We start from the raw sequence: 13,667 nt of genomic DNA, 5'->3' as shown, positions 1-13,667 counted from the left end.
TAATAGAGTTGTAATAGGTGGTTATGGTGACAAAGCTGGTGCAGTGCCAATTTGCTGTGTGATTTTATTTCATTTCTTTGTCATGAATATGCACAACTCAAAATTGCTTCGAGTCATAGAGCACTATAGCATAGAAACAGGCCCTTTGGCCCATCTAGTCCATGGCAAACCTATTCTGCCTAGTCCCAACGACCAGCAACTAGACCACGGCCCTCTATACTCCTCCCTTGCACGTACTTATCCAAACTTCACATCAATGTTTATCAAGCCCACGTTCGCCACTTAAGCTGGAATCTCCTCTGAGTGAAGACATTCTCCTTAAACATTTCACCTTTCATGCTTCACCCATGACCTTTGGTTCTGGAGTTCTAATGGTAGGATGTTTTTTCCCAACTTATAAATATGGGTTCCTGGTATTCCTTCTAAAGTTGCAGGTCAAATTTGAATGCTGGTTTAATTAAAAATTTCCATTTTTTGGCATAGAGAAATGTGGCAGATTCACCCTTCTGTCAAAACCATATGTGTGGTCTGGGACAAAAATGAAGATGCATTTATTAGGGAGTGAGTGAATAGTGGGGAAAGATGAGGTTAATTGCAGTGCTTGTGTCAGACTGATAGTTTGACCACTGAGAATGGTGGAAAATGTTATAGAATGAAGTTGGCATATTGGGCAGAATAAACTTTGATACCTCGGAACAGAATTAAGCCATTTGGCCCTTCAAGTCTGCTCTGACATTCCATCATGGCTGATATATTATCCCTCAACCCCATTCTCCTGACTTTTCCTTGTAACCTTTGATGCCCTTACTAATCAAGAAGCTAAACACCTCTGCTTTAAACATAAGCAATGACTTGGCCTCCACAGCTGGTTGTGGCAATGAATTCCACAGGTTGGCCACCCTCTGGCTAAAGAAACTCCTCCTCATCTCTGTTCTAAGGGGACATTGTTGTTCTATTCTGAGCCTGTGCTGTCTGGTACTAGGCTTGCCCACTATCAAAAACATTACTCTATCTGGCCCTTTCAGTATTTGATAGGCTTCAATGAAAGACTCCCTCATTCTTAAATCTAGTGAGTACAAGTCCAGCGCCATCAAACGCTCCTTTTCTGGACCCTCTCCAATCCAGCACAAAGTTCAAAGTTATTATCAAAGTATGTATACATTATACAACTTTGAGGTTCGTCTCCTTACAGGCAGCCTCAAAACAAAGTAGTGCAGTGGAACTCATTTAAATAAGATCGTCAGACACCCATTGTGCAGAGGAAAAAACAAATCATGCAAATAATATTCAGAAGGGACTCAAAATTGCTCATGAAACTCCATGCGCAGTCTGACCAATGTCTTATAAAGCTTCAGCATCACATCCTTGCTGTTTATATTCTATTCTGTGGTTTGTATGCATTGAGATTTGCATGAAGGATTGTTCAGTGTAAAAACTATTCCATGTTGTCTACGTCATTGTTGACTCTGAAGTTATAGCCTTGCTCACTACAAAGAATTTTCTTAATCAAATACATTACATTGTCAAGCTTTATGTAGTGGAATTCCCTCTTATACTTGTCCAGTGATTGTGGATAGATTAGAGATGCAAGAATTTCGTGCAACAAACTGGAACTAATGGCAGGCTTCAACCTGAAGTATTCTTTCCCCACCAAGCACACGCTACTTGACCTGCTAAGTTCTGCCAGGGTAATTTAGGGGATGGAGAACGTCATATGTACACTTTCCATGAAGAACTGTAGAGATCATTGTTTGGAACAGAATCTATAATTGCTTGGTGGAAGCAGCAGTTTGGAGTTTTGATGAATTATTCAGCACAATAAGTTTGTTCATTTGTAAGGCCAGGCAGTGATTTAGATAAGCTGGGAAAGTTGTAGTTATTCTCTTAAGCAGGAAATTGATTAAACCTTGGTGAATAAGCTTTAAGCCTCGAGACTTGCTATTCGATTAAAACATTTGACAATCTTCATTTTGAATGGAAGTTGAGAGATTTGAAACCAAGATGCTTCGTCAATCATTATTCTTTGAGGATGCTCAGTTCCTGAACTCCAAGCTGGGGACTTGGATAGGAGTGTAACTGTGTGTCGATAATAGATTGCACTTCTCCAGTTTTACATTAATATTGAATGATAAGCATATTTGGCAAAGCTGCTAAATCACTTGCGTTGCTGTGATATTAGCACACCCTGTAGATTTTCTTTATCAGCTGACACTGGGGATATCTCTGAAGGATATGCTCCAGTTTCTTCCCACATTCCAGGGTTAGTATGTTGTGGGCATGTTGTACACAGCACAATGCTCACTGATTTGGTTTAGTGGAAGTGACATTTTTCACTGTATGTTTTAATGACCGTGTGACAAAATAACGTTAATCTTTTAGCTTTTATTATTATTGATTCCCAAAAAAACCCCAGAAAAAATGTTCCAAAATATTTGGAGTATTTTAGGTAGGGCAAGGCATATAACCTGTATAACCAAAGGTCCCAACACAATAGAACACTGCGATAGTAAGATGAGGAATGCCTACCATTCATTGCCCAGACTGCTTTTTGTGCCTGTCCTTTTACCTGCATACAGGCAGAGGTTAAAGAGCAAGCCTGTAGACATTAGGACAACAAAGAGGTGGTCATGGAAGGTAGAATAGTGGCTACGGGATTGCTTCAAGTCGGTGGACTGGGCCTTGTTCAATGACTCATCTGTGGATCTGAATGAATACACAACGATTGTTACAGACTTTATAAAAACAGTCGTAGATTCCTTCTTTCCCCAACCAGAAGACTTGGATGAGCCATGAGATATGCATCTGCTGAGGGTCAGAACAGAGGCATTTGAGTCTGATGACCAAGACAGTTATAAAAAGACCAGATACAATCTCTGGAAAGCCATCTGGCAGGCAAAGTGACAATTCCAGACTAAACTTAAATCAATGATAGATGCTCGACATCTTGGCAGGGCTTGAATACTATCACCTCTTGTAGAGTGAAATCATGGCTTCACTTCCAGATGAGCTCAATGCCTTCTATGCTCGCTTTGACCCTCAGAACATAAAGGAACATGAGCTCCCGTAGTCTGTAGTTTCAGTCTCTGAGGCCGACATGAAAGCATCCTTCAGGAGGGAAAGCAACTTGCCTAGATGGGGTACCTGACTGAGTGCTAAAGACAAGACCTGTGCTGATTAACTAGCTGCAGTGTTCACTGAGATCTATAACCCCTTACTTTGGCAGGCTGAGGTACCTACCTGCTTCAAGCAGGCTTCAATTAGATCTGTGCTGAAGAAGACCGTGGTAATCTGCTTCAATGACTATCATCCAGTAGCACTGTGATGAAGTGTTTTGAGGTTGGTGATGAAACATATCAATAGCTGTCTAAGAAGTGACTTAGATCTGCTACAATTTGCTGACCGGTTCAACAGGTCCATAGCAGATGTTATTTCGTTGGCTCTTCACTCAACTGTGGAACATCTTAATAACAGGATGATTTTATCAACTACAGCTCAGTGTTCAATACTATCATCCCCTCAGAACTAATCAATAAGCTTCAAGACCTTGCCCCAATACCTCCCTGTACAGTTGGATCTTCAATTTCCTTACTTACAGACCCCAGTCAATTGAGATTGGCAATAACATCTCCTCCACAACCTCCATCAGCAGAGGTGCACCAAAAGGTTGTGTGCTTAGCCCCCTCCTCGACTTGCTTTACACTTATGACTGTGTGGCTAAGCACAGCTCCAATGTTGTATTTAAGTTTGCTGATGACACCACTGTTGTAGACCAAATCAAAGGTGGTGATGAATCAGCTTATAGGAGGGAGATTGAAGATCCGGCTGAATGGTGCCATAACAACAACATCTCACTCGATGTCCGCAAGACCAAGGATCTGATTATTGACTTCAGGAGGAGAAAATCAGAAGTCCATCCATCAGTCCTCAATGAGGTGGAGGGGGGTCAGCGACTTATAATTCCTTGATGTTATCATTTCGGAGGACCTGTCCTGGGTCCAGCATGTATGTGCAATTACGAAGAAAGCACAGCAACTTCTACTTCCTTAGAAGTTTGCACAGGTGTGTGATGGAAAGTATTTTGACTGGGTGCACTGCAGACTGATAAGGAAATGCCAATGCTGTTGAACAGAAAATCATATAAAAAGTAGTGGATACGGCTCAGTCCATGGGAAAAACTCTCCCCACCATTGAGCACATCTACACGTTGTCATAGGAAAGCAGTATCCATCGTAAGGGACCCTCCAACACCCGTGTCATGTTCTCTTCTCGCTGCTACCATCAAAAAGAAGGTGGAGGACACTCGGGACTCGCCCCACCAGATTCAGAAACAGTTATTACCCCTCAACCATCAGTCTCTTGCACCAGAGGGAATAACTTAACTCACTGAATGGTCCCACAAACCGAAGGACTCACTTTCAAGGATCCTTCATCTCATGTTCTCGATATTTATTGTTTATTTATTTATTATTGCTTTTTTTTTGTATTTGCACAGTTCGTTGTGTTCTGCAAACTAATTGTCTGCCCTGTTGGTGCGGTCTTTCATTGATTCTGTCATGGTTATTGAATTTATTGGGTATGCCTGCAAGAAAATGAATCTGAGTTGTATATGGTGACATTTATGTACTTTGCCTAACTCAAAGTGCAATGTAGATTTTACTATTAATGTCTTTGGGTTTGTAACCGTACTGAAGTAGTGGCCTACTTGCCCTTTTTCTTGGTTGCTGCCTGAACATGTAGAGTATTTCCAGCATGTTCTCTCAGCTTTCCAACATCTCTGATATTGAATTGATTTGTCATGCTGCCTGGCCTGCTGAATTCCTCCAGCACTTTTTGTGCATTGCTTGGATTTCCAGCATCTACAGGTTTTTTCTTGTTTGCTGTCAGAACCATAGAACACTACAGCACAGAAAACAGGCCATTTGGCCCTTCTAGTCTGTGCTGAAACTTTATTCTGCTAGTCCCATTGACCTGCACCCAGTCCATAACCCTCCAGCCCTCTCCCATCCATGTATCTATCCAATTTGTTCTTAAAATTTAAGAATGAGCCCGCATTTACCATGTCGGATGACAGCTCGTTCCACACTCCCACCACTCTGAGTGAAGAAGTTCCCCCTAAATCTTTCCCCTTTCACCCTAAAGCCATGTCCTCTCATGTTTATCTCTCCTAGTCTAAGTGGAAAGAGCCTACTCGCATTTACTCTGTCTATACCCCTCATTATTTTGTAAACCTCTATCAAATCTCCCCCCATTCTTCTACGTTGCAAGGAATAAAGTCCTAACCTGTTCAGTCTTTCCCTGTAACTCAACTCCTGAAGACCCGGCAGCATCCTTGTAAATCTTTTCTGCACACTTTCAGTCTTACTGATATCCTTCCTATAGTTAGGTAACTAGAACTGCACACAATATTCCAAATTTGACCTCACCAACCTCTCATACAACCCTGCCGTAACATCCCAACTCCTATACTCAATACTTTGATTTATGAATACCAGGATGCCAAAAGCCTTCTTTACCACCCTGTCCACCTGTGACACCACTTTCAGAGAATTATGTATCTGAACTCCCAGATCCCTTTGTTCCTCCGCACTCCTCAGTGCCCTACCATTTACTGTGTATGTTCTACCTTGATTTGTCCTTCCAAAATGCAACACCTCACACTTGTCTGCGTTAAATTCCATCTGCTATTTTCTAGCCCTTTTTTCCAGCTGCTCCAGATCCCTCTGCAAGCTTTGAAAGCCTTCCTCGCCGTCCACAACGCCTCCAATCTTAGTGTCATCAGCAAGCTTGCTGATCCAATTTTCTACATTTTCATCTAGATCATTGATATAGACAACAAACAACAATGGTCCCAGCACAGATCCGTGAGGCACACCACTAGTCACAGGCTTCCAGTCTGAGAAGCAATTATCCATTACCACTCTGTCCTCTCCCACCCAGCCAATTTCAAATCCAGTTTACAACCTCTCCATGGATACCTAGCGTCTGAACCTTCTGAACTAACCTCCCATGTGGGACCTTGTCAAAGGCCTTACTAAATAAAGTCCATGTAGACAACGTCCACAGCCTTTCCCTCATCTACTTTCTTTGTAACCTCCTCAAAAAACTCTACAAGATTCGTTAAACACGATCTACCACACACAAAGCCCTGCTGACTATTCTTAATCAGCCCTTGACTGTCCAAATACTTGTATACCCGATCTCTCAGAACACCTTCCAATAACTTACCTACTACTGGTGTTAGGCTTACCGGTCTGTAATTGCCTGGTTTACTTTTAGAGCCTTTTTTAAACAACGGAACAACATGAGCCACCCTCCAGTCCTCCAGCACTGCACCGGTGGCTAAGAACATTTTAAATATTTCTGCCAGAGCCCCTGCAATTTCTACACTAGTCTCTCTCAATGTCTGAGGAAATATCCTGTCAGGCCCGGGGGATTTATCTACCTTTCTTCGCTGTAAGATAGCAAGCACCTCTTCCTCTTTAATCTCTATATGTTCCATGATACTACTGCTTGTTTCCCTTCCTTCCATATACACTCTGCCAGTTTCCTGAGTAAAAATTGATTAAAAAATACTGTTTAAGATCCCCCCCCATCTCCTGAGGCTCCACACATAGACGACCACTCTGATCTTCTAGGGGACCAATTTTCTCCTTTACTATCCTTTTAATATACTTGCAGAAACCCTTCGGATTTACCTTCACATTATCTGCCAAAGCAACCTCATGTCTTTTTGCCTTCCTGATTTCCTTCTTTAGTATTTTCTTACATTTTCTATACCCTTAAAGTACCTCATTTGTTCCTAGTTGCCTATACCTACTGTACACCTCTCTTTTTCTTAACCAGATCGCCAATATCCCTTGAAAACCAAGGTTCCCTATGCCTGTTAACTTGCCTTTAATCCTGGCAGGAACATGCAAACTCTGCACTCTCAAAATTTTGCCTTTGAAGGCCTTCCACTTGCTGAACACATCCTTGCCAGAAAACAACTTATTCCAATCCACTCCTCCTAGATCTTTTCTCATCTCCACAAAATTGGCCTTTCTCCAGTTTAGAACCTCAACCAGATCTATCTTTATCCATAATTAACTTGAAACTAATGACATTATGGTCACTGGACCCAAAATGTTTGCTACACATATTTCTGACACCTGACCTGTCTGGTTCCCTAATAGGAGATCAAGTGTTGCGTCCTCTCTCATTGGTTACTCTACATATTGATTTAGAAAACTTTCCTGAACACATTTGACAAATGCCAAGCCATCCAGCCCTTTCACAGTGAGCTGTTATACAATATTTGAAATGCAATTAGAATTCATGAAAACAAGGAACCAAAATTTACATTGTTCTTTAAAATTAAATCTATGCCATTAAAGTACAACTTTCTAGGCAAGTGACCTAACCATTAATTTCTATGCAGCTCTACTGGGACAAACATTTAAATATTTTCAGAATTATGAAAATGATAAATAATCATGCAACAGTTGTAGCTATGTTGGAAATTGCAAGAGAATGAATCTCAGAGTAATATATGGTGACATATATGTACTTTGGTAATAAATTTACTTTGGATGTTGAATTGACGGTAACTAAAATGTCAAAACAAAATCACTGATCATAAAAACAGAGCAACTGCAAACTCCTGACACAAAACAAGGTTAGGGGAAGTTGTGGAGTTTATTACAGTGCAGAATAGACCCTTTCAGCCCCTCCACCACCCAGCAGCCCCAGATTTAACTGTAGCCTAATCGCAGGACAATTTACAATGACCAATTAGCCCACTAGCCCGTACATCTTTGGACTTTTGGGAGGAAACTGGAGCACCTGGAGATTGCAAACACATTCCACAGGCAGGACATACAAACTCCTTACAGATGAAGCTGGAACTGAACTCCGCGCTGTGAGCTGTAATGCTCATCAAACCAAAGGATCATATTTTAGCATCATTAAATAACAGGGTGTTTGGTAATGGGGTGGCATCAATAGAACTGCTTTGCTTACTGCAGTTTCAAGCATTCAGGCTTGGATATGCCGCAAACATCTGGGAGTGAAAATGCAATTTAGGAGCTACAAAGAATTTAATGCTATCGACCATAATCTTGAATGTTACAATAAAATAAAGATTTGGAAGATGCAATTATCAGAAGTATTGTGTGAAGGCAGTCTGCGCTGGTTTTGTTCATTTTCAATCAATCAAAAGAACAGGACATTGTACACTGCATTAATTCCTCCATTGATAACTATTGGGGACTAATAGAGTTTTATAGTACTGTAGTAGTATCAAATTTGAGCAACACACATCAAAGTTGCTGGTGAACGCAGCAGGCCAGGCAGCATCTCTAGGAAGAGGTGCAGTCGACGTTTCAGGCCGAGACCCTTCGTCAGGACTAACTGAAGGAAGAGTGAGTAAGGGATTTGAAAGTTGGAGGGGGAGGGGGAGATCCAAAATGATAGGAGAAGACAGGAGGGGGAGGGATGGAGCCAAGAGCTGGACAGGTGATAGGCAAAAGGGGATACGAGAGGATCATGGGACAGGAGGTCCGGGAAGAAAGACAAGGGGGGGGGACCCAGAGATGGGCAAGAGGTATATTCAGAGGGACAGAGGGAGAAAAAGGAGAGTGAGAGAAAGAATGTGCATAAAAATAAGTAACAGATGGGGTACGAGGGGGAGGTGGGGCCTAGTGGAAGTTAGAGAAGTCGATGTTCATGCCATCAGGTTGGAGGCTACCCAGACGGAATATAAGGTGTTGTTCCTCCAACCTGAGTGTGGCTTCATCTTTACAGTAGAGGAGGCCGTGGATAGACATGTCAGAATGGGAATGGGATGTGGAATTAAAATGTGTGGCCACTGGGAGATCCTGCTTTCTCTGGCGGACAGAGCGTAGATGTTCAGCAAAGCGGTCTCCCAGTCTGCGTCGGGTCTCGCCAATATATAAAAGGCCACATTGGGAGCACCGGACGCAGTATATCACCCCAGTCGACTCACAGGTGAAGTGTTGCCTCACCTGGAAGGACTGTTTGGGGCCCTGAATGGTGGTAAGGGAGGAAGTGTAAGGGCATGTGTAGCACTTGTTCCGCTTACACGGATAAGTGCCAGGAGGGAGATCAGTGGGGAGGGACGGGGGGGACGAATGGACAAGGGAGTTGTGTAGGGAGCGATCCCTGCGGAATGCAGAGAGAGTGGGGGAGGGAAAGATGTGCTTAGTGGTGGGATCCCGTTGGAGGTGGCGGAAGTTACGGAGAATAATATGTTGGGCCCGGAGGCTGGTGGGGTGGTGGGAGGATGGAGTGAGAGCAGATGTACGTGAAATGGGGGAGATGCGTTTAAGAGCAGAGTTACGTGAAATGGGGGAGATGCGTTTAAGAGCAAAGTTTACACATTTTAATTCCACATCCCATTCCCATTCTGACATGTCTATCCACGGCCTCCTCTACTGTAAAGATGAAGCCACACTCAGGTTGGAGGAACAACACCTTATATTCCGTCTGGGTAGCCTCCAACCTGATGGCATGAACATCGACTTCTCTAACTTCCTCTAGGCCCCACCTCCCCCTCGTACCCCATCTGTTACTTATTTTTATGCACACATTCTTTCTCTCACTCTCCTTTTTCTCCCTCTGTCCCTCTGAATATACCTCTTGCCCATCCTCTGGGTTCTCCCCCCCCCCCCCATCTTTCTTCCTGGACCTCCTGTCCCATGATCCTCTCGTATCCCCTTTAGCCTATCACCTGTCCAGCTCTTGGCTCCATCCCTCCCCCTCCTGTCTTCTCCTATCATTTTGGATCTCCCCCTCCCCCTCCCCCTCCAACTTTCAAATCCCTTACTCACTCTTCCTTCAGTTAGTCCTGACGAAGGGTCTCGGCCTGAAACGTCGACTGCACCTCTTCCTAGAGATGCTGCCTGGCCTACTGCGTTCACCAGCAACTTTGATGTGTATTGCTTGAATTTCCAGCATCTGCAGAATTCCTGTTGTTTGAGTATCAAATTTATGCTGTTTTTCATTTAAATATATAATTTGTTACTTGGTTACAGTAAATGGTAGTTTTTTTTTATACCTTTTTAATTGTTTCCATGAAGCTGATTAATTGGGGTAGCTACTTAATTGGGTCAAAATGTACTGGTTCTACTGTGTCTCAATTAGCTGAAACCTGTATATGTTATGTATTTCTTACTGTAATTTAGTGTTTTTATTTTGTACTGCTGCTGCAAAACAAATTTCACGATATATGCCAGTGATATTGAACCTGATTCTGAATAAAATCTTTCATTTGTAGAACATGTCTTTCAGGGAAAATATCCTCAAGGCTGTATTAAGCACATCATAGGTGTTTGAGCTAAAATATTAAACTGTTGCACAAGTTACAGATGTAACGTGTTCTCTTATGTTTCATAGGTATATAGTCACATGGCCATATGGAGAGGAAGGACTTTAATGCATGGCTTGAAACTCTCTCCAGCACATTTATTACCTTGACTGATTCCCAGAAGAATGAGACTTTGGACCACCTGATCAGCTTGAGTGGGGCTGTCCAGTTGAGGCACCTCTCCAATAATCTTGAGACCCTTCTGAAAAGAGACTTCCTCAAGCTGCTTCCACTGGAGCTCAGTTTTTATCTGTTAAAGTGGCTTGACCCTCCAACCCTGCTGAATTGCTGTCTGGTATGTAAGCAGTGGAATAAAGTGATAAGTGTCTGCACTGAAGTTTGGCAGGAAGCCTGTCGGAGTTTGGGCTGGCAGATCGATGATACCATCGAAGACACACTACACTGGAAGAAGATTTATCTAAAGGCAGTTAGAAGGATCAAGCAGTTGCAGGACAAAGAAGCCTTTGAGACGTCCTCCTTAATTGGCCACAGCGCTAGAGTGTATGCTCTCTATTATAAAGATGGATTGTTGTGTACAGGTCAGTATCACAGATCAGCATTCTAAGAATGCCTGGAAACAAAATGCATGCGATATAGTTGTGAAATATTTGTTGAAATGGTAATCACAAATGAAAGGATTAAATTATGCCAAAGGTTTAATAGAAATAAACATTTTACTTTCTCTTGTTCAATTCTCCATTCTATCCACTCCCAGTATCAGCTGTCACAGTCTTAAGCTACATCTGTTATGATGTTTATGGTTACTGGGGATTAGGAAAGTAATCTTTTTTGGTTTTCTTCTTCATTCTTCCAGCCCTCAGGGTCCTGAACCAGTGTGGACAGCTTCAATCACTTCAACACTGAATTGATTCCACAATCTATGGACTCACTTTCAAGGATTACAACTCATGTTCACAATGTTATTTATTATTTAATATTACTTGTTTTTGTGTATTTGCACAATTTGTCTTTTCCACATTGGTTGTCCATTTTTATTTGTGTATAGTTTTTCATTGATTCTATTGTTTCTTTATATTTACTGTGAATGCCTGCAAGAGAATGAATCCCAGGGTAGTATATGGTGACATACAGGTACTTTGATAATAAATTTACTTTGAATTTTTTCTGCTTGGGTTTGTCGGGGGCGGCATGGCTCAATGGACCAGAAGGGCCTACTCCATGACGTTTCACTAAATAGATACATAAATCCAATTGCCTCTGCAGCATTCCGTTCAATCATTTTTGTTTTTCTCACAAGTTTATCTGTTGATATCCATTTGTTACTGATTTGTTGAGCAGTTTGCAGAATGAAATTCAATTATAGTTCACGTCGATTTAGTGTTCAATTGTCTTTTAAGCTAAATTGTGTATTGCACATTTTGTGCATAGCTGCTTGTCAAAATGTAATTCTTTTTATGTAATATAGAATGGAGCAGATGAGTGAAACAAATTAATTTCTCTTGACATTCCAAACAAACAACAATAAGCTTCCCCCTATCACCCCTGACATAAATCAGTTTCAGTTACTTGGTTGCATGAAGCGTTCATGGAGACTATCATCTACTTTCGGTTGACCCACCACCTTTCAGAGTCTGAGTCATACAGCACAGAGGACAGCCCATCGGCTCCTAAATGTCCAGCAGAGCAAGATGTATCTTCACGCTAATCCCATTTCCCACGCCTCTAAATTCTTATACCTGCCTCAATCACTTCCTCTGGCAGCGAGTTCCATTTATCTGCCACGCACTGTGTTTTTATATTAAATGCTCCTTAATAAGATTAGGTTGTTATTAATCTTTAACCTTAAAGCTGTCCTTTAATTTTTGATTCCCCAAACCTGGAGAGAAGAACACTCGCTCATCTGTCTCTATCCATCGTGATCTCTCCTCAGTTTCCTACACTAGAAGGAGTAAAGGCCCAGTCTACCTAACATTTTTGTATAACTCAAGTCTCTTGAATCCTGACAACATCCTTGTAAATCTTTGCACACTTTCTCATTTTACCACATTCTTCTTATAACAGTGACCAAAACTGACCACAATACTCAATACAAAGTCTGGGTATACTTTGGTAACTCAGCAGTGAATTGAGTACCTCTGATTTCTGAATTTGCTCTCCTTTTAGAAAATAGTCTACGCCCTTATTATTTCTATTGAAGAAATGCATGGACAACGGACTGTATTCCATTTGACACCTTTTTGCTCATTATCCCAACCTGTCCAAGTCCTCCAGATTCCCTTCTTCTGCAACACTATCTGCCCCTCCATCTATCTTTGTATCATCTGCAAACTTGGTCAGAAAACCATCAATTCCTGGATCTTAATAAAAGCATGAAAAGTAATAGACCCAACACTGACCCCTGCGGAAACCACTAGTCACTGTCCGCCAACTAGAAAAGGCTCCCTTCAACCAGCTTTTTGCCTTCGGATCTTCTATCTGTGCCAGCACCTTTCCTGCAATCCCATGAGCTCCTGTCTTGTTCAGCAGCCTTGTGTGCAGCACCTTGTCAAAGGACTTCTGCAAACTTGTCCAAATTCAATTCCATCTTTCATTTTTCTGCTCAAATTTCCAACTGATCTAACACCTTTGCTTGCTATCCACAATTTGCATGCCATCTAGAAATGGGCTATTCTGATTACCTACATTTTCATCTAAACCCTTTATGTTCAGGTACTTCTGTTATAATGCAGTAGCTATAATCCTATGAATCTTCATGTCATAAAACATAAAAACAGAACAGTAGAGCATATACAGTATAGCCCCTTCAATGTTGTGTTGATCTTTTAAGCTATTCAGATCAATCTAATCATATAACAATTACAGCACGGAAATAGGCCATCTCGGCCCTTCTAGTCCATGCTGAACCCCTACTCTCACCTAGTCCCAGGGACCTGCACTTGGTCCATAACCCTCCATTCCTTTCCTGTCCATATATCTATCCAAATTAACTTTAAACGACAACATCGAACCTGCGTTAACCACTTCTGCTGGAAGCTCGTTCCACACAGCCACCACTCTCTGAGTAAAGAAGTTCCCCCTCATGTTACCCCTAAACTTTTGCCCTTTAATTCTCAACTCATGTCCTCTTGTTCAAATCTCCCCCACTCTCAATGGAAAAATCCTATCCATGTCAAATCTATCAATCCCCCTCATAATTTTAAACACCTCTATCAAGTCCCCTCTCAACCTTCTACGCTCCAAAGAATAAAGACCTAACTTGTTCAAGCTTTCTCTGTAACTTAGGAGATGAAACCCAGGCAACATTTTAGTAAACCTCCTCTGTACTCTCTCAATTTTATTGACA

The 13,667-nt window shown here is 41.9% G+C and overlaps 1 protein-coding gene across 2 annotated transcripts in view; it reads left to right on the top strand.

The window, feature by feature from the left end:
* The window catches only part of fbxw2 (F-box and WD repeat domain containing 2), a 38,307-nt gene that overhangs the window by 2,529 nt on the left and 22,111 nt on the right, over positions 1-13,667 (top strand). For both annotated transcript variants that reach the window (XM_072240015.1, XM_072240016.1), the window contains one exon: positions 10,393-10,902. In XM_072240015.1, coding sequence (XP_072096116.1) covers positions 10,413-10,902 — 490 coding nt within the window. In that variant the 5' untranslated portion in view covers positions 10,393-10,412. The remainder of the gene's footprint in view (positions 1-10,392; positions 10,903-13,667) is intronic.

The sequence above is a fragment of the Mobula birostris genome, chromosome 22 (genome assembly GCF_030028105.1).
Source record: "Mobula birostris isolate sMobBir1 chromosome 22, sMobBir1.hap1, whole genome shotgun sequence".
NCBI classification, from domain to species: Eukaryota; Metazoa; Chordata; class Chondrichthyes; order Myliobatiformes; family Myliobatidae; genus Mobula; species Mobula birostris.
The sequence above is the reverse complement of the archived record's forward strand: the minus strand, read 5'-3'. Positions and strand labels throughout refer to the sequence as shown.